This window comes from Spea bombifrons, chromosome 6 (genome assembly GCF_027358695.1).
Source record: "Spea bombifrons isolate aSpeBom1 chromosome 6, aSpeBom1.2.pri, whole genome shotgun sequence".
NCBI classification, from domain to species: Eukaryota; Metazoa; Chordata; class Amphibia; order Anura; family Pelobatidae; genus Spea; species Spea bombifrons.
This window is the reverse complement of record NC_071092.1, coordinates 42435727-42457718: the sequence shown is the minus strand read 5'-3', so window position 1 is coordinate 42457718 and position 21992 is coordinate 42435727. Positions and strand designations below refer to the sequence as shown.

At 42.4% G+C, this 21992-nt stretch overlaps 1 protein-coding gene across 3 annotated transcripts in view; it reads left to right on the top strand.

The window, feature by feature from the left end:
- The window catches only part of MAST2 (microtubule associated serine/threonine kinase 2), a 79447-nt gene extending 62611 nt beyond the window's left edge, over nt 1–16836 (top strand). For all 3 annotated transcript variants that reach the window (XM_053469932.1, XM_053469930.1, XM_053469933.1), the window contains 19 exons: nt 3658–3759; nt 6404–6536; nt 6970–7037; nt 7359–7444; nt 7609–7817; nt 8569–8707; nt 8890–9022; nt 9189–9354; nt 9678–9779; nt 9873–9995; nt 10339–10448; nt 10789–10934; nt 11578–11903; nt 12548–12763; nt 13069–13295; nt 13519–13641; nt 13977–14113; nt 14374–14561; nt 14823–16836. In XM_053469932.1, coding sequence (XP_053325907.1) covers nt 3658–3759; nt 6404–6536; nt 6970–7037; nt 7359–7444; nt 7609–7817; nt 8569–8707; nt 8890–9022; nt 9189–9354; nt 9678–9779; nt 9873–9995; nt 10339–10448; nt 10789–10934; nt 11578–11903; nt 12548–12763; nt 13069–13295; nt 13519–13641; nt 13977–14113; nt 14374–14561; nt 14823–16735 — 4647 coding nt within the window. In that variant the 3' untranslated portion in view covers nt 16736–16836. The remainder of the gene's footprint in view (nt 1–3657; nt 3760–6403; nt 6537–6969; nt 7038–7358; nt 7445–7608; nt 7818–8568; nt 8708–8889; nt 9023–9188; nt 9355–9677; nt 9780–9872; nt 9996–10338; nt 10449–10788; nt 10935–11577; nt 11904–12547; nt 12764–13068; nt 13296–13518; nt 13642–13976; nt 14114–14373; nt 14562–14822) is intronic.
- The last annotated feature ends 5156 nt before the right edge of the window (nt 16837–21992 follow it).

Here is a 21992-nt window from a genome sequence, read left to right as displayed (position 1 = left end):
GGACAGATATCTGCAGGGATATACGTTACCGTCATTCACACGGAGACTCCATAAAGACTCGTCATAATCATTTCAAACACTCAGTGCCCCGGGGATCTTATTTGGCGTAACTTTTATTGTTTAGTTATATTGTATAGGTATATTATATTGTATAGGTATATCGTTTAGGTTGTAGCCACATTGCTTACCACTTATGCCACGTAATCCATGAGCAGAGTACAGGAGCGGTGCTCGGTAAGTCTGGGATGTCCCTTCGCCCAGGTTTTATAGAAGCTAGAAGATTCTATATGATTCTATATTACCACCAGTGTTCATTATGATTTCCTTTAGCTTTTAATTCAACGTGTGGACCGACGCAATCCAAGTGAAAAAGTCCTATAGAATCTGCCCAACAGGGACATTTTTTCTACTATTGACAAATAGACCTTTTACTTGTTTTAGTTTTTCTTTTTCATTATGTCATCTTTGCCATCTAAATCCCTCCGACGGCCTCCTTCAGGTCTTTATCTATTCTATTTAAAACTCATCTTGGAGGTGAGATAATTGAAGAGGGAAAGCAAAGCCTTTCATTTTCCTCCTTAGAGCCATCGCCGATAGTGACTTCATGGGGATTAAATCTGCCCGATAAGGCTCTCCAAAAAACGTGACCTTCACTTTCCTTGGTTGTTTTAACCCTTCCGGGTGCGTAGTAAAGATGAGAGATATGTATACAGCGGCTCGCTTTAGTTAAATATTACATAGATCAATACGTTCCATAGATTGGCTTTAATTGAATAGACAGGTGAGCTTTGTGGGGAAAAGGGTGTTTTCAGTGCCATCTTACTAAAGATGTATTCAATTACAGCAGAGTTGGTGCGTTCCTGTTCTAGAACCCATTAAAAAAAAATAGACCCAAACCTGTGCTTTTTGTAACGCAGATCTCCGGTATATGGGAAGGCTTCTGCTAAAATAATTAGTGCTGGTAAATTCACCAGACCTAGCAGAACAAGGTGTGAAATACCAAGGCTAAACAACATGCGCGGTTACACACTCCTGCTTCCTCCGCGTGTGCTAGAATCTATCAGTAAGTGTTCTCTTGGATCCAGGGAAGAGTCCGCTCTTAATGAGGGCATAAGTGCCGATAGATCTGTCTGCTGCCGCGAAGCCTGTGTGTTTGTCCTGTGTTTTAGCTCAATTACAGTGTTGTGACTGCTACGCCGCGGTTATTGGCTGTTCTGATCCCCGGAGGAGGACGGCGATTTTAATTTCATGCCCCGCTGGCTGCAGTTAGTGACTGATAGGGCTATCAGATAAAGGGGCTGGTGTATGCCTGGCTCTCACCTCTTCCTTCCATTCTCTAAAGGAATGACATTTTGCCTCCCCAATGCAGCCTTCTCTCTCCCCCTCCCCTCTCCCACCAGCCCCCACCCACTAGAAAGGGAAAAAAATAGGGAAGACCCCCTTAACCTTCAGACAAGAATGCCGTCACCGGGAATGGCTAATTAGATGGGATGCATCAAGCCGACGAGCGTGGAAGCGGTTCTGTATATAACGCCGCGTTCTTATCAGAAGCGATCATAAACAAGCCATTGGAGGACGTGGTCCGGTCGCGGAGGATCGACGGGGAAATGTTCCTCAGGATGCCGGACCCGCAGAAATGTGCACAGATCCTGGCCGAATGGCTCATACAAGTTGGGATTTTATTCTTATTTATTTTCTTACTTCATGCTGGCTTTGTGTTTTCTGTCCATTATATGCCCTGAAAACATTATAACTCGCAGATGGCATATTTAACCCTTTGAGCGCAAGATTGTGTGTTTCTCATTTTTTTTACCAAGTTAATTGTCCGCGGTCGAGGTCTGGTAGAGTCTCGTAGTTTTCTGCTCTTTTGTACAGAGTTAGACTTGCTCTCTGCCATTCGTTGTAACCCTTTGCGAGCCAGAGCATCGGTTTATGCCAAGGATCAGTTTGAATTTGGTTGTCCGCTAGTTATGAGTCCTTTTTGTGTAATTGTGTCTTCCGTTAATTGTGAGATTTGCATATATATCCGTTCCGTGCATACTTAATGTTCTATATACTGCTGTAATTAGATGCTTGTTTCTTTATGGTCCAGGCTCGATCACCTGACTAATCCCAGTGGTAAGGACTGGAGTAATTACGCGGGATCAAATGCTAAATAATGGCGGTAGATGCTTATTAAAACCATCCTTGCCTCCGTGTGTCGGTTCTCCCCTGTGTTTAAACACGGTTACCCTTCGTTCCTGCTTTTACAGGCCCTGGAGGAGTCTGTCTGTGCGGGTTTTAATAAGCTTTGTTAAATGAACTTCTGTCCCTCTGCTGATAAATATCATGCCCGCAGGCGCTTGGGGTTGATTGCCGGTTACCTTGTCACTCTCCGGCTCACCCAGTGCCATTTTTCAGGGATGTGCTGTAAAATCTTAATTTAATAGGCTATTGAGGGTTATTCCTTGAAGCCCCGTGAGAGATGGTCTTTTATGATCTTCCGTGATTTATGATCTATATTGTGCCCCTACCAGCTCTGTGCCCTCTGCGGCTTCATTGCTATTCCAGACGGGACTGTTAATGAAGAATGTGTAAAGTTACTTGTAAGCGTGTGTATGTGTGTCACACCGCCGGGGGTACCAGCTATCTTATTATTACTGAGGGCAAATCAAGCTCTGAATTATTTGGTAACACCAGCTCATCAGATGCTATCGATTTTGTTCTGGCACATAAAGGAGCCGTCTAGATTCCTCTGAGGCTTGTGTTATAAAAACAGCATGTTCTTTTAATTGTGATAGAATGGCTTTTCAGAAGTCAGAGCCGACAGCTCAATCAATAAGCATTTGCAGCCCGAACGACTCCTTTATACGTTGCCATCTTCCTCTACATAGCGGGTTGTCCACTTGATTGGCTTGACTTGTATATATAGTGCAGACAATGTGTCTTGTAATGCCGCGGCCCTTTTCATTCAGGGTAAATCCACATGTATCTTCTCTGTGTATCTAACGCGGTGCTGTCCAGCCTGATGCCTGCAGACAAAAGGATCCGTCTAACATCCCATAGATGGCTGAAAGCACTGATCTCATTTATACCGTGAACACGAGCCAATGTATTCTATATACAGTATGGCAAAACAATTCCCTGTTAAAGGCGTTGAGGAGTTCCTCTAGTATTAGGTGCCTTGGGATGGAGGTTTACCTGTAAAAAGTTGACGGGGATTTCTCTGTTACATTAGACCGAGGGTGTCCAACCTACGGCCCTCCAGCTGCTGTAGGACTACATCTCCCATACTCCTCTGCCAGCCATTGAGCTGAAAGAGCATTATGGGAGATGTAGCCCTGCAGCAGCTGGAGGGCCGCAGGTTGGACACCCCTGGATTAGACTGTTGGTTCACCCACCAAGCACATGGCAAACCACTGAAGCCAGTAGGCCAAGTCTACTGTTTTTTTTAGAAAGAACTTTAAACCGGGAACTTGTCCTTGAGTCTTCGAACAAAGCATGGCGGTTCCTTTCTTCCTTCTCAACCTGGCCCTGGCTTAGGACTGAATGGCATTTAAAAAAAAAAAAAGTGGCATCATGTTCTGAATATGTTTTGCTCAAAATATTGACGCCTAGATTTCATGCACACTATTTTAAAATGTCATTTTTTTCAGAATATTGTTTTTTTCTTTCCAGGCCCACGAGAGGTCAGAAAGTTCCGAGGTTGCTTTCGTAACCCAGCTGGTCAAAAAGCTGCTAATTATTATTGCAAGACCGGCTCGTCTTCTGGATTGTCTGGTAAGATAGTCATGGTATTGTGACTTTATTATATATAAATTTTGGTAAATACACAAAAACGCACACAAATTGTGTACAAAAAAAGAATACAAAATTCCAAAGTAAAGGGGAGGCAGCGCTGATGTTGAAAGAGCCCTACGTTTTGTATAGATTCATTTATAGGAGGGTTCCGGCCGTTACGTGTTATTTTTCCTCTTTCGGTGCGTTCAGGCAGCTCGTCGGTAAGTCTTTGACAGCTCCCTGCCTGTGGTCTGCCAAATGAATGTCTTAATATAGCAGCATGTCTCTCCGAGACCTCCCTGACAGACAAGCTTGCCCTTCACAAGACACAAAAGGCGTTATTATTAATACATCATTTTGACTTTGCTGGTTTCCTACAGGACATGCCCTTTGACCTCCATGATATAGACAGCGGTTTGGGAATTGGGAACCGATACCCGGATTCACGGCCAGCATGTTACGACCTTGGTTTGGCAGCCCCATTTTTTTTAGTAGCCATTTCTAGTTTATTTAGGAGATTTGGGAACCTTACATGAAAGTGTACCTTTCTTTCTGCCATCAAACTAAATACCTTTTCAACTTTGTTATATATATAAAAAAAAAAAAAAAATCTTGGTTGGCTTGCTTTGTAATCGGTTCCTTTTGTCTTTTTTTCTATTGATAGTCTAGAGAGATTTTTGGTTTCGGTTAGGATGCAGAACGCACACGTCATTAAAGCATTTATTTTATAAAAAGCCATTAACTAATATGCTTAAGTCTTAAAAAAGACAATTGAGCGCTGCTGGATTTTGCGTATTTCATTAGAGACGCAGCGTGTGAGGCTTGTTAACCCTTGACCTGCCTAATGGACCAGCAAAAGGTTAATTTAACAAATTAACAAATTTTACTGAATGTGAAAGAGAAAAATATTCCTAAATCAGATACGTTGCCCTGGCATCTGATATTATAACGTAGTTATAGTATATTTAAATATTACCGTTTTTATTACTATATACTTTATGATTGATTTATTTCCCCTTTGTGGCCAGACTAAGCATTGCGGCCCCCCGGGGGGCTTTTCTCCAGCTTCTCTGCTGCCGGAGGCTTTTTTGATATTTTTGAATTCAGAAGTTCGTTTTTTGTTGTCGTTTTGCAGAAAATGTGTATAAAACAGCGGCTGAATTGAAACTTCTTTATCGGGACTTTTTAGACTTTGATATTTTGACACGCTTCGGGTGCGTGTGCCATTTGATCGCCAACTACAAAAGCTATGGGAAAGCTTGTCACCTTTTAGCCGTTTTAGTGCGAGGAAGCTGAGGAACACGTCGATTTAAATGGCACTCAATTCTGGTTTTAAGATTAAACTGGAACATGATTATAACGTAAAAAAATAATGTAATCCCTTCAGAAATGTATCGAGTTCAGGCAAATCTCACCTGGGTTCATAACATCAGGAACACTAAAAGAAAGTCATAGCCTCCGGGGACGCTCGCCACCCATCTGTGTCCCATATTCCTATTTTTCACGTAATAAATGTCAGAAGCGCTATCGTTTTTTTTTGTTTTCTTTCCTGTTCATTAAACTCGATGTAGCGCATTTGCATATTATTATTATTATTATTATAATAGACGGATGTTCCTCACCAAGAGCTCCAGTGATTTCTGCCCGGTCTCCGCTAATGACTTAACGCTCGTCTGCTTTACATAACCGGGGGCCGGTCACAGGCGCTGAGATTTTATTCCAGAATAAACCCAGCTCTTTCCCTGTGTTATCCATGAACGTCAGCGAGTGCCCCCCAGCAGCTGTCTGTCACATACACCGAGGGGTACCGATACGCTCCCCGCCTGGCAGAAACCCTCCGTGAGTGACGGAGACCACGCTGAAAATCAACTGAAAAGTTAACATGGTCACAATTCTAGCATTGGGTTAATCCTTTCAGCGCTGACATGTTAACCAATATAAAACTCCCTGGCAAACAAAGGGTTTATAGGTGACACGTGTGGCTTGTCTCGTACACGCGTTTCCAGAATAGTCTGTACCGTGCAGGTGTCATCATCGTCGGTTCTGTACAGCGTTGCTGCCTCGGGCCCCCTAAAATCCCCCACTCCATCTATCCGGGGCTGAGCTGACGTCTCGTGCTCCGGGGGGCTCCAATTCAGATGCCTTCATCTTTCTAGTTGGTAAAAAAAAAAAAAAAAAAAAAAAGCCAAGATGTGAAAAGCACAGACCTACCCCATGATATCAATTAAAATGTAAAATTAAGAAAAAAACATTATTGCACTTTTATAAAATAACCTGACAAGTTTATGAAAAGAAGACAAACTCTTTAGCCAGCGGACTCATCGATATAGACTTTCTGAATGAAAGCCGGGAGCAACGATGCCGGCATCATACAAGACTCACTAATTCAAAGGGAGACCGCCGTGTGCTTGATCAGTAATATCCCCCCTATCCTCGCGAGTTCTACGCCGTATTCCGTACATCACTATCGCGACTGACCCTTCAACAGATCAGCTTCCTGCTATACAGATATTACCCTTGTCCTGTAATTGTAGAGTCTTTCCTCGCGTGCGTCGGCATGACGTCGTCAGGGGGGTCTTCGCACTTAGAGGTTGTGAAATTGTGACAGTAAAGGTGTTTTGTTTTTATTTATTTTTCTCTCCAGGAGTTTGACCCGGAAGAGTTTTATCATCTGTTAGAAGCAGCAGAAGGCCATGCTAAGGAAGGGGAAGGAATTAAAACGGACATCCCGCAATATATTATCAGTCAGCTGGGTCTCACCAAAGACCCCTTGGCAGGCAAGTATCACTTTTTATTGTAAATAAATGTTATGATGCGTGGCGAGGATTTTTCTACCCATCAAGCGTTTCCAGCAGAAACTTTTTGTGTTTTTGTATACAAGTTGCTTCACACTTTCCCTGTATTTCATCTTATAATTCACTCTACTAATTAATTTAATTGGGTATAAACACACACACACTTAGATACCTTTTATATCAATTCACCATCTAGCCATATATTTTTATCTGATGTCACTCAACGATCAAATAAATACCAGAATGCTTTATTATGGTGTGCATGATTTTGGTTTTAGCAATGGAAGTGATCAAAGATTTTCATTGACTCCTGCTTTATATATATATATATAGAGATAGATAGATGGATAGATGGATAGATAGATGGATAGATATATCTCTTCTTTATCCTAATTTGTCTTTTTATTCCCCGCAGAAATGACCCAGCTGAACAGCTATGAAAGTAGCAATGCCCATACTCCTGAGGCAGATGATCCACTAGAGGTAACAGTCAAAAGTTTTGATAACACGAGCTACCGACATCCGGTTTAAAAGTGAAATGAACCAATTTTTAGTTACTGTAATGCGTTGTTCGAAAGCTTAGTGTTTGTGTACAGAATTAAAAGAAATATGATGTCTTGAACATTTTAATAGCATAAAGTTACTTAACAAACTTGATTTGAGTATTGGTTGAGGTAGCCTGGCTAGTATTACGCACCTGCTTTAATACTAGGTCCAAGCAGAGTTATTTCATTTTTAGAATAATGGGTACGTAACCCAAAGATTTTAGTTTCATCCTATTTTTTGTTGTTGTTTTTTTTGCAGGGCCGCAGCGGTGCTACCATACAAAAGAAGACCCCGTCAGAAGAAGAGTTTGAAAACATCAAGTTGATCAGTAACGGGGCATACGGGTAAAGATCAAAAACTGGTTTTATCTGATATCAAACGTAACTTTTAAACTGTAAACTTAAGTAAACTCCAAAGATACATTTTATGAAGTTTAAAATGCTCAATCACCTAATAGCAATGTACACGTTGGGTATATTTTCTTTCATGCCCTCTGTTCTCTTTTCAGGGCTGTGTATTTGGTGCGCCACAAGCGGACCAAACAGAGGTTCGCCATGAAGAAAATCAACAAGCAAAACTTAATGCTCCGTAATCAGATCCAGCAAGCCTTTGTAGAGAGAGACATTCTCACGTTTGCAGAAAATCCTTTCGTCGTTAGCATGTTTTGTTCCTTTGAGACCAAACGACACCTCTGCATGGTGATGGAATACGTTGAAGGTACCTGTCCTCTTCCTGTGGTTATAATCTCATCTGGTTTGGTTTTTTTTTCATGTAGTTGCTTTTATTTAGTTAAAATATCCCTTCATCAGCAAACGAAATCTACGTAGAGTGTGGGTGAATTACATGCAATATCTTTATTAAATATTTCAGTCATCTCAGAAATATTCTGTTATCGGTCTTGTGGTGTCTTTATATATGTATTTTTGTATATATAATTATATAATTTAATATTTAATGATATAAAACACTGAATATAAGTAGTGGACTAGTGGTGTTTTTTTGCAGCTCCGTTTGTCATTAGACTGCAAAACATATCAATGTTCTAATTAGTATTGTGCCAGGGGCGTCCAACCTGCGGCACTCAAGCTGCTGCAGGACTACATCTCCCATAATGCTCTTTCAGCTAAGGGGTTGGCTGAGGAGGATGGGAGATGTAGATGCGCAGGTTGGACGCCCCTGTATTTTGCTATATGCTGTCGCTTCTCTAGTACCCTGCATCAGATGCAAATGGAAAGATGTGGAGGTCCTGAGGTCACTACGGTTGGGGGGGGTATGGTCTCTGGGGTGTTTAAGCCCAAGATCCTAAACACATTATTATCTGTAAATGTTAGTTCAGGTCCTCAGGGTGGTTAGTGCATATTTAAATCATGCATAGATTGATTATATATGCTGACATTAGTATTTAAAGTTTTCAGGTGGAAGAATGCAGCGCGTGGTTTACAGCTTTACTTTCCTGCTCTTTCTGTAGGTGGTGATTGTGCGACTCTGTTGAAGAACATCGGGGCTCTCCCTGTAGAAATGGCCAGACTGTACTTTGCAGAAACCGTGCTGGCTTTAGAGTATCTACACAATTACGGCATAGTGCACCGCGATCTAAAGCCTGACAAGTACGTAAATACAAGATGAGAAAACCGCTCACTGATATTTTTATTTCATCGTATTTTTACAAAACCGTGGCAAGCTAGAATTATCGGGTAGACGTTATTGGTTGAGTGGTGAGATTGTCGTTTGATTATATGTGAATTGTTCAGTTGTGAAAATGCACAACGTTTCATCGTTTCTCCTGCAGCCTCCTCATCACGTCAATGGGTCACATCAAATTGACTGATTTTGGTCTCTCTAAAATTGGTCTGATGAGTCTAACGACAAACCTCTACGAAGGTCATATTGAAAAGGATGCAAGAGAGTTCCTTGACAAACAGGTGAGATAAATCCCTGCATGCGCATTCTCCACGGATTACTATGCTGCACAATGACTGTACTTTTCTTGTTGATTCCATGTAAATCTACTCTCACGTGACTTTTAAGACTTCGGTTTAAAATAATGTGCGCTATCAAGATCTACGCTTAAAACATTTTCTTCTCCAGGTGTGTGGTACACCTGAATATATTGCGCCGGAGGTCATACTCACGCAGGGCTATGGAAAACCTGTGGATTGGTGGGCCATGGGCGTCATTCTTTATGAATTTCTAGTTGGCTGCGTGCCGTTCTTCGGAGATACCCCAGAAGAGTTGTTTGGGCAAGTCATCAGTGGTAAGAATTTCTTTGTTGACTCTGGGAAGGACTTATTGATGTTATTTACTAGGCTTTGTGGTGTAGTTTGTGTGTACATTTAGTACGGCACTGGTGATCTATCCTACAGAAACGTAATATTTTAAAACTGTTGAAAGATAGTAAGGTAAGGAAAAGATCTGTGTTTAGACATAAATAACATGAATTGGCTACTGTTATGAATGAAGTGGGATTATGTTGTAGCTTAACCGGAACCAACAATGTCAATTTTGTTCTTCAACATTTCTCTTGTTGTGTGATTGCACGTGTATATTTGCTCATATGATGTGGGATTTCTTTATCAGATGAGATCGCTTGGCCAGAAGGTGATGACGCTCTGCCCTCTGATGCCCAGGATGTCATATGTCAACTTTTGCGTCGGAATCCCCTTGAAAGAATGGGGACAGGTACAAGTAGTTTTTTTTATTTATCTTTTTTGTTTTTAAGCCTTTCACTTGTACCGGTGCACAAAAAGATGATTTTTGCATTTTTTTTTCAAGGAGGAGCATATGAGGTGAAACAACATATATTCTTCAAAGGTTTGGACTGGACTGGATTGCTTCGACAGAAAGCTGAATTCATACCGCAGCTGGAATCCGAGGATGACACAAGCTATTTTGACAGTAAGGAAACAATCGAATCTTTTGTGTATGTATCGGTTATGTACAGTACCAGTCTCTTGATGTTTCTGATTAGCACCTGGAGTGAGCACGCCAAAGGAATATCCTGGCAGTCCATAGCATACGATCCTATGCAAAAGTGAAGAAACAAGTTCCAAATTATCTTAACAATGGCCTGATAACCCGGCCGCTGACTCTTAACCTTAAGCGCTCGTTATATCTGGATACAGTTCATCAAAATAAATGTAAACAATGGGCACAGTTAACAGTAAGGAGAACTCAATTAAGTAGGATCAAAAGCCATTGTGTCTAAATCCTGATTCATATTAATCTTGTCTTCATGCAGCCCGGTCGGAGAGGTACCATCATCTAGATTCCGAAGATGATGATGATACCAATGATGATGATCCAGTTGAAATTAGGCAATTTTCTTCCTGTTCACCTAGATACTGCAAGGTAAAATCAGTAAATGATTCTGGTAGTCAAACATAAGCTGTAATGTGGTTAACGCTTTAAGATATTCTTTCAAATTATTTTTTTGCAAAAGTGCTTTGTTTTCATTCTGGTGTAGACTATAAATAATGCTGTTGGATATCCATTCACTTCCATGTTTTGACCTCCCACTTAATAACAGTCCTATACTTTGAATCTTTAATTTTCTGGGTTTTATTATAAGTACCTAATGCAAGTTGTCTTTGATGTAATGGCGACCTACATTACTGTATAAAGCCCTGGATTTAATGCTCAATGATAAAGTATTTTTCCTTTTTAACTTTTATTACTTTTGTGACCCAAGGCATATCGCAGCATGGAAAAGCTGTCCATCCATGATGACAAAACACCGCCTCCCGCTAAACGCAGCCTAAGTGAAGAGAAGGAAGACAGACTGGACATCTTAAGTGGCCTAAAGACCAGGAACTGGGAAATTGGATCCCCAGAGATGTAAGTAACGCGATCAAAGTGGCCCAAAAAGCCATCATGACGGCGTGGAACATCATGAAGGAAGTAGCGATGTTCGCGCAGGTGCACGCAAATACCCGACAGTTCTCAGTGCAGTGGACTCCCAATCTTAAAATTTTACGTTTGGAAAAGGGAGCAGACATGTTCGATTTTGTCGAAAAACAAAAAACAAACTATGCATATTGTGTGGGTTTTTTTCCCCCAAATTCCAGACAATCCCATTAACGTAATTTTGTGATATTTTGGTCAACTAAACAGCTTTGGGGACTATTTTCATAGTAAAATATTAGAAAATGTGAGGGGGGGGTCAGATATTTCATTTTTTTAATGTATTATTCATACGAAATGAAAAAAAGGCTGAGGCAAAACGCCCTCAGTAATGAAAGGGTTAAATAATATGTAGACTTTGGTTACGCTTGGCTATTTTAGGATGATTAGTATGGATTTGACTGCTGAACCCAAAACTTGATCCTAAAGTGCAGCATGTTGGTGTTACCGCAGACGTAACGGATATAGGATCAGATAACTCATAAATAAACCCGTCAGAATGATGACCGCGAGGATCAAGGCGCTACCTGATGGTGTCATGGTTATAAACTTTGGGATTTTTTCCCCCCTTTCTTAGACTGCGGAAACGTCTATCTGCTTCCGAGTCCTCGCACACGGAGAGTGATTCTAGCCCCCCGCTAACAGCCCGGAGGCTCTGTCCGCAAGGAAAAGATGTCCCTCGTTTTGCCATCAGCACCGAGGAGGATTCGCAGTCCCATAAGAAGTTATCTGGTTCACTGGAGGAATCCGCATCGACCCCGGCATCCGTTCCTCGAGAAGAGATTGCAAGCCTCCCGGTTGTGCCGCCGCCTGTGGGCCGCGAAGTGAAGACTGAGGAAGAGACGGCTCTGTCCACACCGTCGTCCACCATCAGCAGCATAAGCAGCTCCACGACACTCACTGGTAACGAGCGTGGCTTTAACCACAATGGCGCTGACTTTAATTCCTGTTAGACATTTTAAATAAGGCAACCGTCCTTTGTATTTCAGTGTAATACAACCGCCACCCTATATCATTACATTTACATTAAGAAACGGCTTTTAAAATAACTATCTCTGTGCCCGGCAGAGCTGTAGCCTGGGCATTGCTTCTATTATGTGAAATCCTGCTCGCTCCTACAGCTGAAAGACAGGGTCAGAGAGTAGATGCGGAAAGGTAGACTTTTAATAGACTTTATTATAGAGGTATATCGTATACCAATGAGAACTGCCACAAAGCTGCTTGCTACGGGGTCGCCCCACTTGATCCTCAATGCCGGGGGCAGCTTCTTTGGAAGAAGCGTCACATTAAAGGTTTTTACAACTGCTGTCCAAACAGTGTGCGGGTGTATACTGTATAATTAAACACGTTAGACAACGCGCTGGCTAGCGTGCTGCAAATAGACCCTGATCCCTCCTAAGACACAGAGATCGGTGATTGTGATATTAGAAGTTTCTCTCCACTCTCCCTGATAAAAGCAAAAAATTTAATAAAAACCACACGTTTATTTCAGTGTAGTTCTTAAATGAGACACTTTATCTAAAATTATTCCTGATTTTGATCACCAGCTGGTAGTACAGCGGACTTCTCTGATCAGAGCACACATAACGTGAGCACAGAAGGCACGGACTTCACCACTCCGAAAGCCATCAGCGATTTGGCAGTGAGGAGAGCCCGGCACAGGCTTCTCTCCGGGGACGCTGGAGAGAAACGCGCTTCCAGACCCATTAACAAAGTCATCAAATCGGCCTCTGCCACTGCTTTGTCCCTAATGATTCCCTCTGGTGAGCAGCCTTTGGCAACAGTCTTATAATTATGTGCTTAATAGGAAATTGGATTGGTTTTTTTTTTAAACCTGAGCATCAACACCTATGTTTTTAGGTCTGGTACCTAGATCAATATATGCAGCTAATAACGTTATAATAATATTGTATTTATCTCTACTGATCTCAGCTGGTATCTGAATTCACCTACCTGGTTTCTAACGATTCCTGACAGTGCCAGCTTTATATGCTGACTTTGCCAGGCAGTCCTTGCAATCTCTCTTCTTTTAATATTAATACATCTTTTTCTTTTTCCCCTACTGCAGACCACCACACTTGTTCTCCTTTGGCCAGTCCAATGTCCCCTCATTCCCTATCCTCCAACCCATCCTCAAGAGACTCCTCACCAAGCAGGGATTTCTCCCCGGCTGTATCCCACCTCAAACCCCCGGTCGTCATACACCGTGCTGGGAAGAAGTATGGCTTCACTCTGCGAGCCATCCGTGTTTACATGGGAGAGACTGATGTCTACACGGTCCATCACATGGTGTGGGTATGTATCTAACAAAAAGTGGCTTTTTTCTTTTTTGTAAATTACAAAATTGCATTTAAAGTGACTGTATAGTAGCTTGCTTGGGAAATCCAGTTGTGGTAGGAGGCATTTGCAGTAGAAGATCTCGTCGTATCCCCAAGAAGCAGAACAGAATTCCTTTGTCTTTATTTTCCATACTTTGGTATAAGTATCCCGTTAACTGTCTGTTGTGTTTGTTTCACAGCATGTGGAAGAAGGTGGCCCAGCTCAAGAAGCTGGCCTGCGGGAAGGTGATCTGATCACGCATGTGAACGGGGAGCCGGTGCACGGACTGGTCCATACAGAAGTTGTGGAGCTCATTTTGAAGGTATAGTTTTCCGTTAACATGGCGCACGTACTTAACATGCACACTCGCTGCTTCCCAGAGACCTTGCTTTTCTGTCCTCATTCAGTTGTGTGCCTTTCTTTTAATTTTAACATCTGAACTGCCCATAATTTAACTGGAGCCTTGTTTTGCGAAGGTGGACAAACACTCCAGGTCTTCCCGTGCGGTAAATGCCCACATCGAAAACTTTGTATAAAACGAAACCTTGGAAAACTTACATAATTTTATAAATTCTTCCTGATTTCATTATATGGAAGATTGGCTCTTTAAACTCTGGAACGTACTCTAGTTTTTATTTATTGCATATATTCCCCCAGAGCGGAAACAAAGTGTCCATATCCACCACACCGTTTGAAAACACTTCCATCAAGGTTGGACCGGCAAGGAAACAGAGCTACAAGTCTAAAATGGCTCGAAGGATCAAAAAAAGTAGAAGCAAGGATGGCCAGGAAAGGCAAGTGCCATTACTATGAAAAATGATCCAATATATAGACTTTTTTACTAGTTTTTTGACGTGTAGTGATTTCTTTATTGTTCCGTGTTGTTTGTTGGGTGCTGTGGTTTGAAGGCTTTGTATGTATTTTAATTCTTGATATTTAAACATGAAAGTTAGACTCTTTTAGTGTCGTCCAATAGGTTAGAAGCAGTTGTTGAATTACAGGAATGCCTGCCTGTCCTCTCTGGAGACAGTGACTTATCTTCTTTGTTGCACAGTAAGAAAAAGTCTTCCTTGTTCAGGAAGATTACGAAGCAAGCGTCATTACTTCACACGAGCCGCAGCCTGTCTTCTCTCAACCGCTCGCTTTCCTCTGGAGAGAGCATGCCGGGATCTCCGACGCACGGGCTGTCCCCTCGCTCCCCTACACAGAGTTACAGATCTACGCCAGAATCCACACATTCAGGTAGGAATCTCCATAATAAAGTGGTGAGCAAGCAGGGCAGACAATGCGGTAAAATGGCAGAAAAGCAGGCGTAACAGTTAATATTTCAGAACTCTTGTGTAGAAAAAGCTGATATTTTAACCTTCTTATTGTTTTTGCCAATAATAAACAGGAGTTTGTGTAGTGACTACGCAAGATGTATGCATATATGACAGGATGGGACACTCGGAGGGTGATTTGGTTCTCTCTTGTATATTAACGTTACATTTTGTTTTCTTACAGTTGGTGGAAATTCCTCTCAGAGCAGTTCTCCAAGCTCCAGCGTCCCCAATTCCCCTGCCAGTTCTGGACATATACGACCAAGTTCTCTCCATGGTTTGGCTCCCAAGCTTCAAAGGCAATACAGGTCTCCACGAAGAAAGTCCGCAGGGAATATACCACTTTCTCCTTTGGCACATACCCCGTCACCCACATCCCAGTCCACGTCTCCGCCGCGTTCTCCATCACCTCTACCGGGGCACACGCTTGGAAATTGTAGCCTTCTTCAATCTTTTACTGGCAAACTTCATTCTTCCCCACCTATGGTCAGACAGATTTCACGGCCAAAGAGCGCTGAGCCCCCTAGATCTCCTTTGCTAAAACGGGTTCAGTCCGCAGAGAAGCTATCAGGGTCGCTCTCTTCTGAGAAAAAGCTTGCTTCGTCGCGCAAGCACAGCCTGGACATCTCTCACTCAGAATTCAAGAAAGATATAATGCAGCGAGACCTAAGCTTGCAGTGTCTGCCTGAGTTTTTGATTGAGAATGCAGGAGGGAAAGTGGGACTTGCGGAAAAGGGAACATTGCAGAAGCCCTCCTCGAGGAAACTTGGGGCCATTCGCCAGGACCGAGTGGAGAGAAGGGAGTCTCTGCAAAAGCAAGAAGCTATTCGAGAGGTGGATTCTTCCGAGGATGAAACGGATGAAGGGTCCGAGGACAGCCAAGATGGGAGAAGATTAGACAGGTCGTCTTTTAGAAATGATCAGGATTCAGGTTCTGGGTTTAGTGATGAAAAGGACTCATGTCAAATACATAGCAAGAGGAGTACAGAGAATGATTCGTTCCTGGCCCTGGATGCCAAGGGAAAAAGCGAATGGAATACGCTGTTGCAGGTTTCGGACACTAGTCAAAAGGTACCAATTGCTGGTCCTTTGTCATCCTGTAAATCTAGAACCCTTCCAGAAATGTGCCTGCAGTCTGCGCTTCAAAGCAAAGCCCTAAAGCACAAAGTAAGTTTGAGGAGTGAAGAGTCCAACACCCTGTTAGAAGGCAAACTGAATCTGGGTACTGCTCCGGAAAACAGGTGTAACGATGGAAATCCAAAAACTTTACTGATGCTTAAAGGAGATGACCTTTGTTTAGATGCCAACATATTTCTACCAGCTGTAGGTAACCAGACAGATACAATTCAGAATTTGGGGGTGCCTAATTGTATTGAGAATGACTCTAAATTGTCAGCACTTTCTCTCGCTGCCTCTCCATGCATGATGGCTGCCCCAAGATCTAATGCAGTGAATTGCCCCGAGTCAAATATCCGCTCACCTGTAATTCCTGCATCAGATGCAAATGGGCAATATGAGCCCGGTGTAAAGGAGCACAGACGGCTGAGACCCCCCGAAACGCAATGCACTTTGAACAACAAAGGCCATTCGGACTTAAAAGAACTATCCTGCTGCAGTCCCGCCGGGAGCGCCCCCTACGATGAAACGCCATCTGCACATCCCATCGCCACCGTGGCCAAAAGTATCTTGGGACCAGTGAAGCTTAGCAAACCGGGATCAAGGGATTTAGATGATCTGCAAAATGAAAAAAAACCAAAACAAAAGAAACCTGAGATTTCCCGCTCCGAATCAGTACAGGAAGGTTTGAGAACGGTTTCTGCGGCTGGGGGTTTCAGGACGTGTGCGTCTCTGACCGACTGCACCGTGTCTGCGGTATCCCAGCAGCAGAACCGGACTTCCATTCACAAAAGCACCGAGCCCTCAGACCGTACTATCGCTACAGAGAGATGCACTGCGAGGTCTCCTTCGTTTACTGAGGTCGGCCAGAAACTGCGGGGAGACGAAACGGAAACACAAGGGAAAAGCCGAGAGACTGGAAGCCGTACGCAGTCCCCGGACATCGCGGCGTTACATGCAGATACACTGAAGAAAACATAGCATAGTTCTTATTGCTGATATACTGTGTTGGCGTTTGATCTATGACTGCATGTATATATCTGTGTATAGCTTTTTATATATATATATACACTTTTCCAGTTTGTGTTTTCATCCTTACGTTCCCATCCCTAGAATATCATAAATGTGCGAGTGTCAGAGGAATCTGCCGAAATTCAGTATTCATTCCACTGACATCCCAAAGAGTTTAAACCAATCGACAAATCTGTTACAGCCACCCCGAAGGGTTCCTTTAAACCAATGGAACAGGGTTATCCTTTCAAATGGCAGGTTTTGGTTGTTTCAAATTGTGTGTTTGTGTGTACAGTGCTTCACAAAGATTGGACTATGGCAAGCAACCAAAGATTGATACATTGCTGGCCCGTATTGGTTACGCGTGTGATTTCACAGACTAAACATTTCAAAAACTCCAATTTGTTTAAATTGTGTTTGAAAAATCCTTTTCCTTTTTTTTCACTAAAATTTTTGTTTTCATTTGAAAAAGCCAATGTATGCAACATCAGACCGGACAAGCGGGGTCTTTTATGATTGAACCTTATTTAATGCATCGTACGTAACCCTGCGCTATGCTTCGAGGGTGCATGACCAACCCGCGTACTGCCTTTGAAAGCCTTTGTACCTGTACACCTGCTTTAAAATGTAATGTGTTTGGAAACTGAACACCGAATAGAAAAGAACATGTCCTAAACATTATCTAGCAAAAGGCATACACCATCTTTACTCTTCAAGGTGCCCCTGTGTCATGGTTGCGTAGCACATACACATTATAGTAGTTACTATGTATATATAATACATAAACCCGTCTCTCTAATAATCTATGCTGGATATTCTGTGATGAGATGGGAGGCGATTTTCTTGATCCGCTACAGGAGTGACCACGCTGCAACCAGCTAAGGCAAGGCTAAAACTCTGCGTGTTGCTCAAAGAGAAGTCGCGTGCTTATAGCCGGTGGGGTACGACGTGTAAGGAGCTCCTCGATGGCTATCCCTGACCTGCCGTCGGCTAGCATAGACAACGCGAGAACTTCCCAAGCGAAAATACATCGTTAGCATATGTGTGTGTTCTGTAGATTAGGTTTAAATCTTAATAGTGTTCCAATTATAGAATACTTCGGTGTAGCGCTATAAGAGATTAGAGACAGAAAATATAAAGATAAACCTGTTAAGGAAGAACGTTTCTCTGCCCGTCATAAACCTTCAGGATTCTTCTTCTTGTGAACCATTGAGTAGGATGTGAAAACAATGTCTCTGATGTAGCCTCTCCTGGCTTGGAGGTGCGTCGGCAGCCGGTTCCGTTCACCCGTTTATTTTGTACGGTACGTCTGCTTTGTATATGGTGGACATTTAACAGTAAAAATGTAGCAAAACAAAAAAAAACGTGTTTACAGGAACGCTGTCTGCAATAAGTTCTATAAAGCAATGAGAACGATGTTTTGTTTTGTGTTTTTGATGAGCGCAGCGGTCGGTACCCCATGGATCTTCTCTCATGGTAGAAATGTCCGCAGCGTGACCTACAGCAGAGAAGCCCGGTCCTCGCAGCCTCTCTCTATTTAACAGGAATTAACATTGTTCATCATCCTGAAAAGCCATTCAGGCTCTGAGGCTTCTTGCCATCGATTTACATAACCCTGACTTAGAAGAAATCGTTCTCGAGCATCAATACTCGCCTGCCCCCAAATCTGCATACGAGATTAATCTATATGCATTTATAAAGCGGCAACTGCGGTGAGTTCCTCCTGCAAGAACGGTTGGGCTCGCCCTACGTAATGTGTAGATAAATCGGTGGGATTTCTTCGGCTTTATATGCGGGGTCGTCTCTGCGTCTTACAGGAGAATCTTTCCAGGGTTGGGTCTTCCTAAAGCATTTCAAAAGTTTCATCTGCAAACTCAGGATTCGTGCCCAGTTATCGACTGCATTATTTTTTTGTTCATTGAGGAATACGTTGTGTATGGCGTATCGGATACCCCGCTTCATTACCTTCCAAGCCTCTGTTCACAGATCCACTAAAGTTTGTGTAAATTCTGAACTTTCAGACAATTACAGAGCTGGAAACGACATGTACTTCAAGGCAATAACATGTTTACCACACATTCTGTTTTAAGGCACTTTGTAAACCCTTCATCCCATAGTTCATAATCGAAGTATTTTCTTCATTTGCTCCTTTATTTAAAAGTTTTACAGAACTGACGGCCAATAACTCGGCTTCTGCCACTCAAAACTTTAAACTTACGGTAAACTACAGAGTGCTTTTATGCCTCAATCTGCTTCTCATTAGACACAAGGAATTCCGCACTTTGTGATTAGAATAGTGTATTTAGTAAATAGTCCTACGAGTGGCCCCCAGCTTCTATACAAATGTATGATATTCCTTCTGTTAGTCTGACCTTTCAGGCGTCGAGCGTTCTAAGTGCCCGTAGATTTTGGACTTGCCCAGGGTTTTGGAAGACTTGAAATACATTCTCTGGACCAACCTCTGACTTTTTGTCTCCGCCAAGCAAGATAAATATATATATATATGAATATTCCTGTTTACGCAACCTGTGTATGTTTACTGTGAATCTGTATTGTGCGCTGTGGAGGGAGAAAGGTGGCGTTAGAAAATCTAGGAACCTCCGACAGCGCGTCCACAATTTCTATGTACGCTGTGAAGGTACTTGATTTTTTTATTATATACATTGAACTTGGCTAGCTAAAAACCTGCAAATATAGAAACATCTTGTGGTATTGAATGTTAGCGATGTGTGGGTTTGTTTTGTTTTTTTTTTTTTGTTTTTTTTTTACTTTTCACACAAAATAGTTGAAAACAAGAATCTTGTTTCTATTACATGGGAAGAAAAAATAAAAAAAAAATATATGTAATGAGGGTTGGAGATCTGCTCCTGTGGAACTAAAATGTTGATGAGAATCCTCTCATTGTAAGACTGCAAAGTGGTTTGCTGTGGTAATTACTCTTACCCAAGGTGCCCAATAAACAGATTTTGCTTATGCGAGTTCTGTTCACGTATTTTCTTTCTCCTTACTGAGTGCGTAAGATCTCTGGGGTCCCGGATTACCAGAAATGCCTGAAAAAACCATGTTGCATTGGTTTGGGGGGGATAGGTGAGCGATACCATGTATCCACTCCATGTATCCACTCCATGTATCCACTTAGAAGCCTCAAACATTCTGTACGGGTAAACTCAACACATCTTGCCACAAAGACCAACATCGAACTTTTTAGCAGGAGTCGCGTGCAAGTGACGCGTCTAATACGTATATATGAGTCCCCAATCACCAACTGGTATTAAAAAGTAGCGAAATAACGTAATTAGTTGATTCTTCTTGAGGAATATGTTATTTCGTTATATTATTATGGTCCTGCTAGAGCTCCTGTTAGGGCCTTTGAAGGGGGATATCAGTTGAAATACCCTTATTGAAATTTATTTTAAGAAAGCTTAGAGAAGTAACATCAAGGACAAGTTGTCCTCCTTGGTTTTGAAAACCATTCCCAGCACGCTAAAAAGATTTTCTGAAGCCGAATCGTTTCCATCCAAAGCATGGCCAGGCGGACCTAAAGTAGACGATGATAGTGAAGAAGTAGTAAAGCCGATCGTTCTCGAGCTATCATGGTTACGAAATAGAAAAGCATCTGTAGCCACAATTCAGGAACATCCTACTCCAGTAAGCAGAGACCTGGCAAAGTGGGGCATCTGTGGGAGAGTAACGGCCATTATACCGCGCTATGATGATCAGAGCGGATTACTCTGTATCCGGTAACTTTGGGTGGGATTTTCCACCTCCTACGGAGAAGAAAGGGTGCAACAATTATAATCGTTTCACTTTAATGTTAAAAGTTTAAACATGGGGCACAAATCTAAATGTGAAGCAGTCCTCATTGTATCCGGTAGAATCCTGTTGCTGATATCATCACTTATAGCGCTTCAAACCAAATGGTCCATTTAAAGAAAGGTTAGGGCAGAGTCCGGATTCTCCACGTGTGTAGTCTGGAAATGCACATTATGGTCACAATAATAAAGCCACCTTCAGGGTACCTTAGTGCGGTTATTACAGTTTTGCATTAACATACAAAATGCTTTTCTAATACATACGGTATATTGTCTGCTTGAAGCAGTACACAGTTACACTAATATGTACATAAAGTCTACCCTAAAATGTAGCGTCGGGAAATAAGACTCTGCTTTGTAATGTTATCTCTGGTCATCTATTGCGTTGGTTCCCAGACCGCAAGGCATAAAAGGGCAAGATTTACTAAATACCACATTCTATTGCAGTAGGGAGATGCTGGAGGGCTGGCGTGTCTGGGATAAAAGCTAAATTAAGAAGTAAGCGTTTACTTTTTTTTTTTTAACATCCAATTAATCTCTTCCACTTATTTCTGAATCTTAGATATTATTTCTCTGTCCTTTCTTTCCATTACCTGCCTTCGTTTTCTCCACACACCTACATTTCAGAGCTTCTTATTTGTTATCCTTCCGCCCTTTATTCTTCATTGCCTGCTTCCCCTGCTGGATCCCTCAATGCTTCCAACGGGCCTTAAAGAAGTGACGTATCCATGAGTGGCACTGCCCACGGATACCCCCTGCCACGGATACCCCCTGCCACCGGCTCCCGCAGAGCGAGTGGTCAGTCCGGAGCAAATTACGCCTCTGCCTGTAATAGCAGTGATGCTGCACATAATGTTGTGGGGGTGATCTTGCTACCCCCCCCTTTTAGACATTTTCCCCCAATTTTTTGATCATGAGTTTTTGGACAATGCCTTTATACCTTAAGTAATATCTATTAAAAATAACTGTTTTGAAAACATTGGCATATATGTCCCTGTTTCTTATTGTTTTTGATCATTCAGCAGCTTTTGTCGGGTGTTTTCCTGGGATCCTTTTGTTCACCATTGTTCTGTTGTAAGATTGTGATACCCCTACCGGAGGTAACACCGTGACAAGGAGTAATTGAGGCAGCCGTAGACGGGTGAGAGTCTCCGACACCCCAATCACTTTGCAACAAAATGAGTACATTTGTTGCAGAAGCTCAGTGTCACATCACACCGGCAGGTCTGACACCTTATATTTATCTCACTGACAGCCCTGTCTCTAGCATGACTGTAACACGAAATGATGCCCCAAGGCAAAAAGAACGTACATTATTAATAAGGAACGCTTTCAGCCGGGTACCCCCCCGTCCCTATCTCACAATTACTAGGGTCATAAATAATGCAGCAATGCTTGCTTTATTTAGTGTTTAA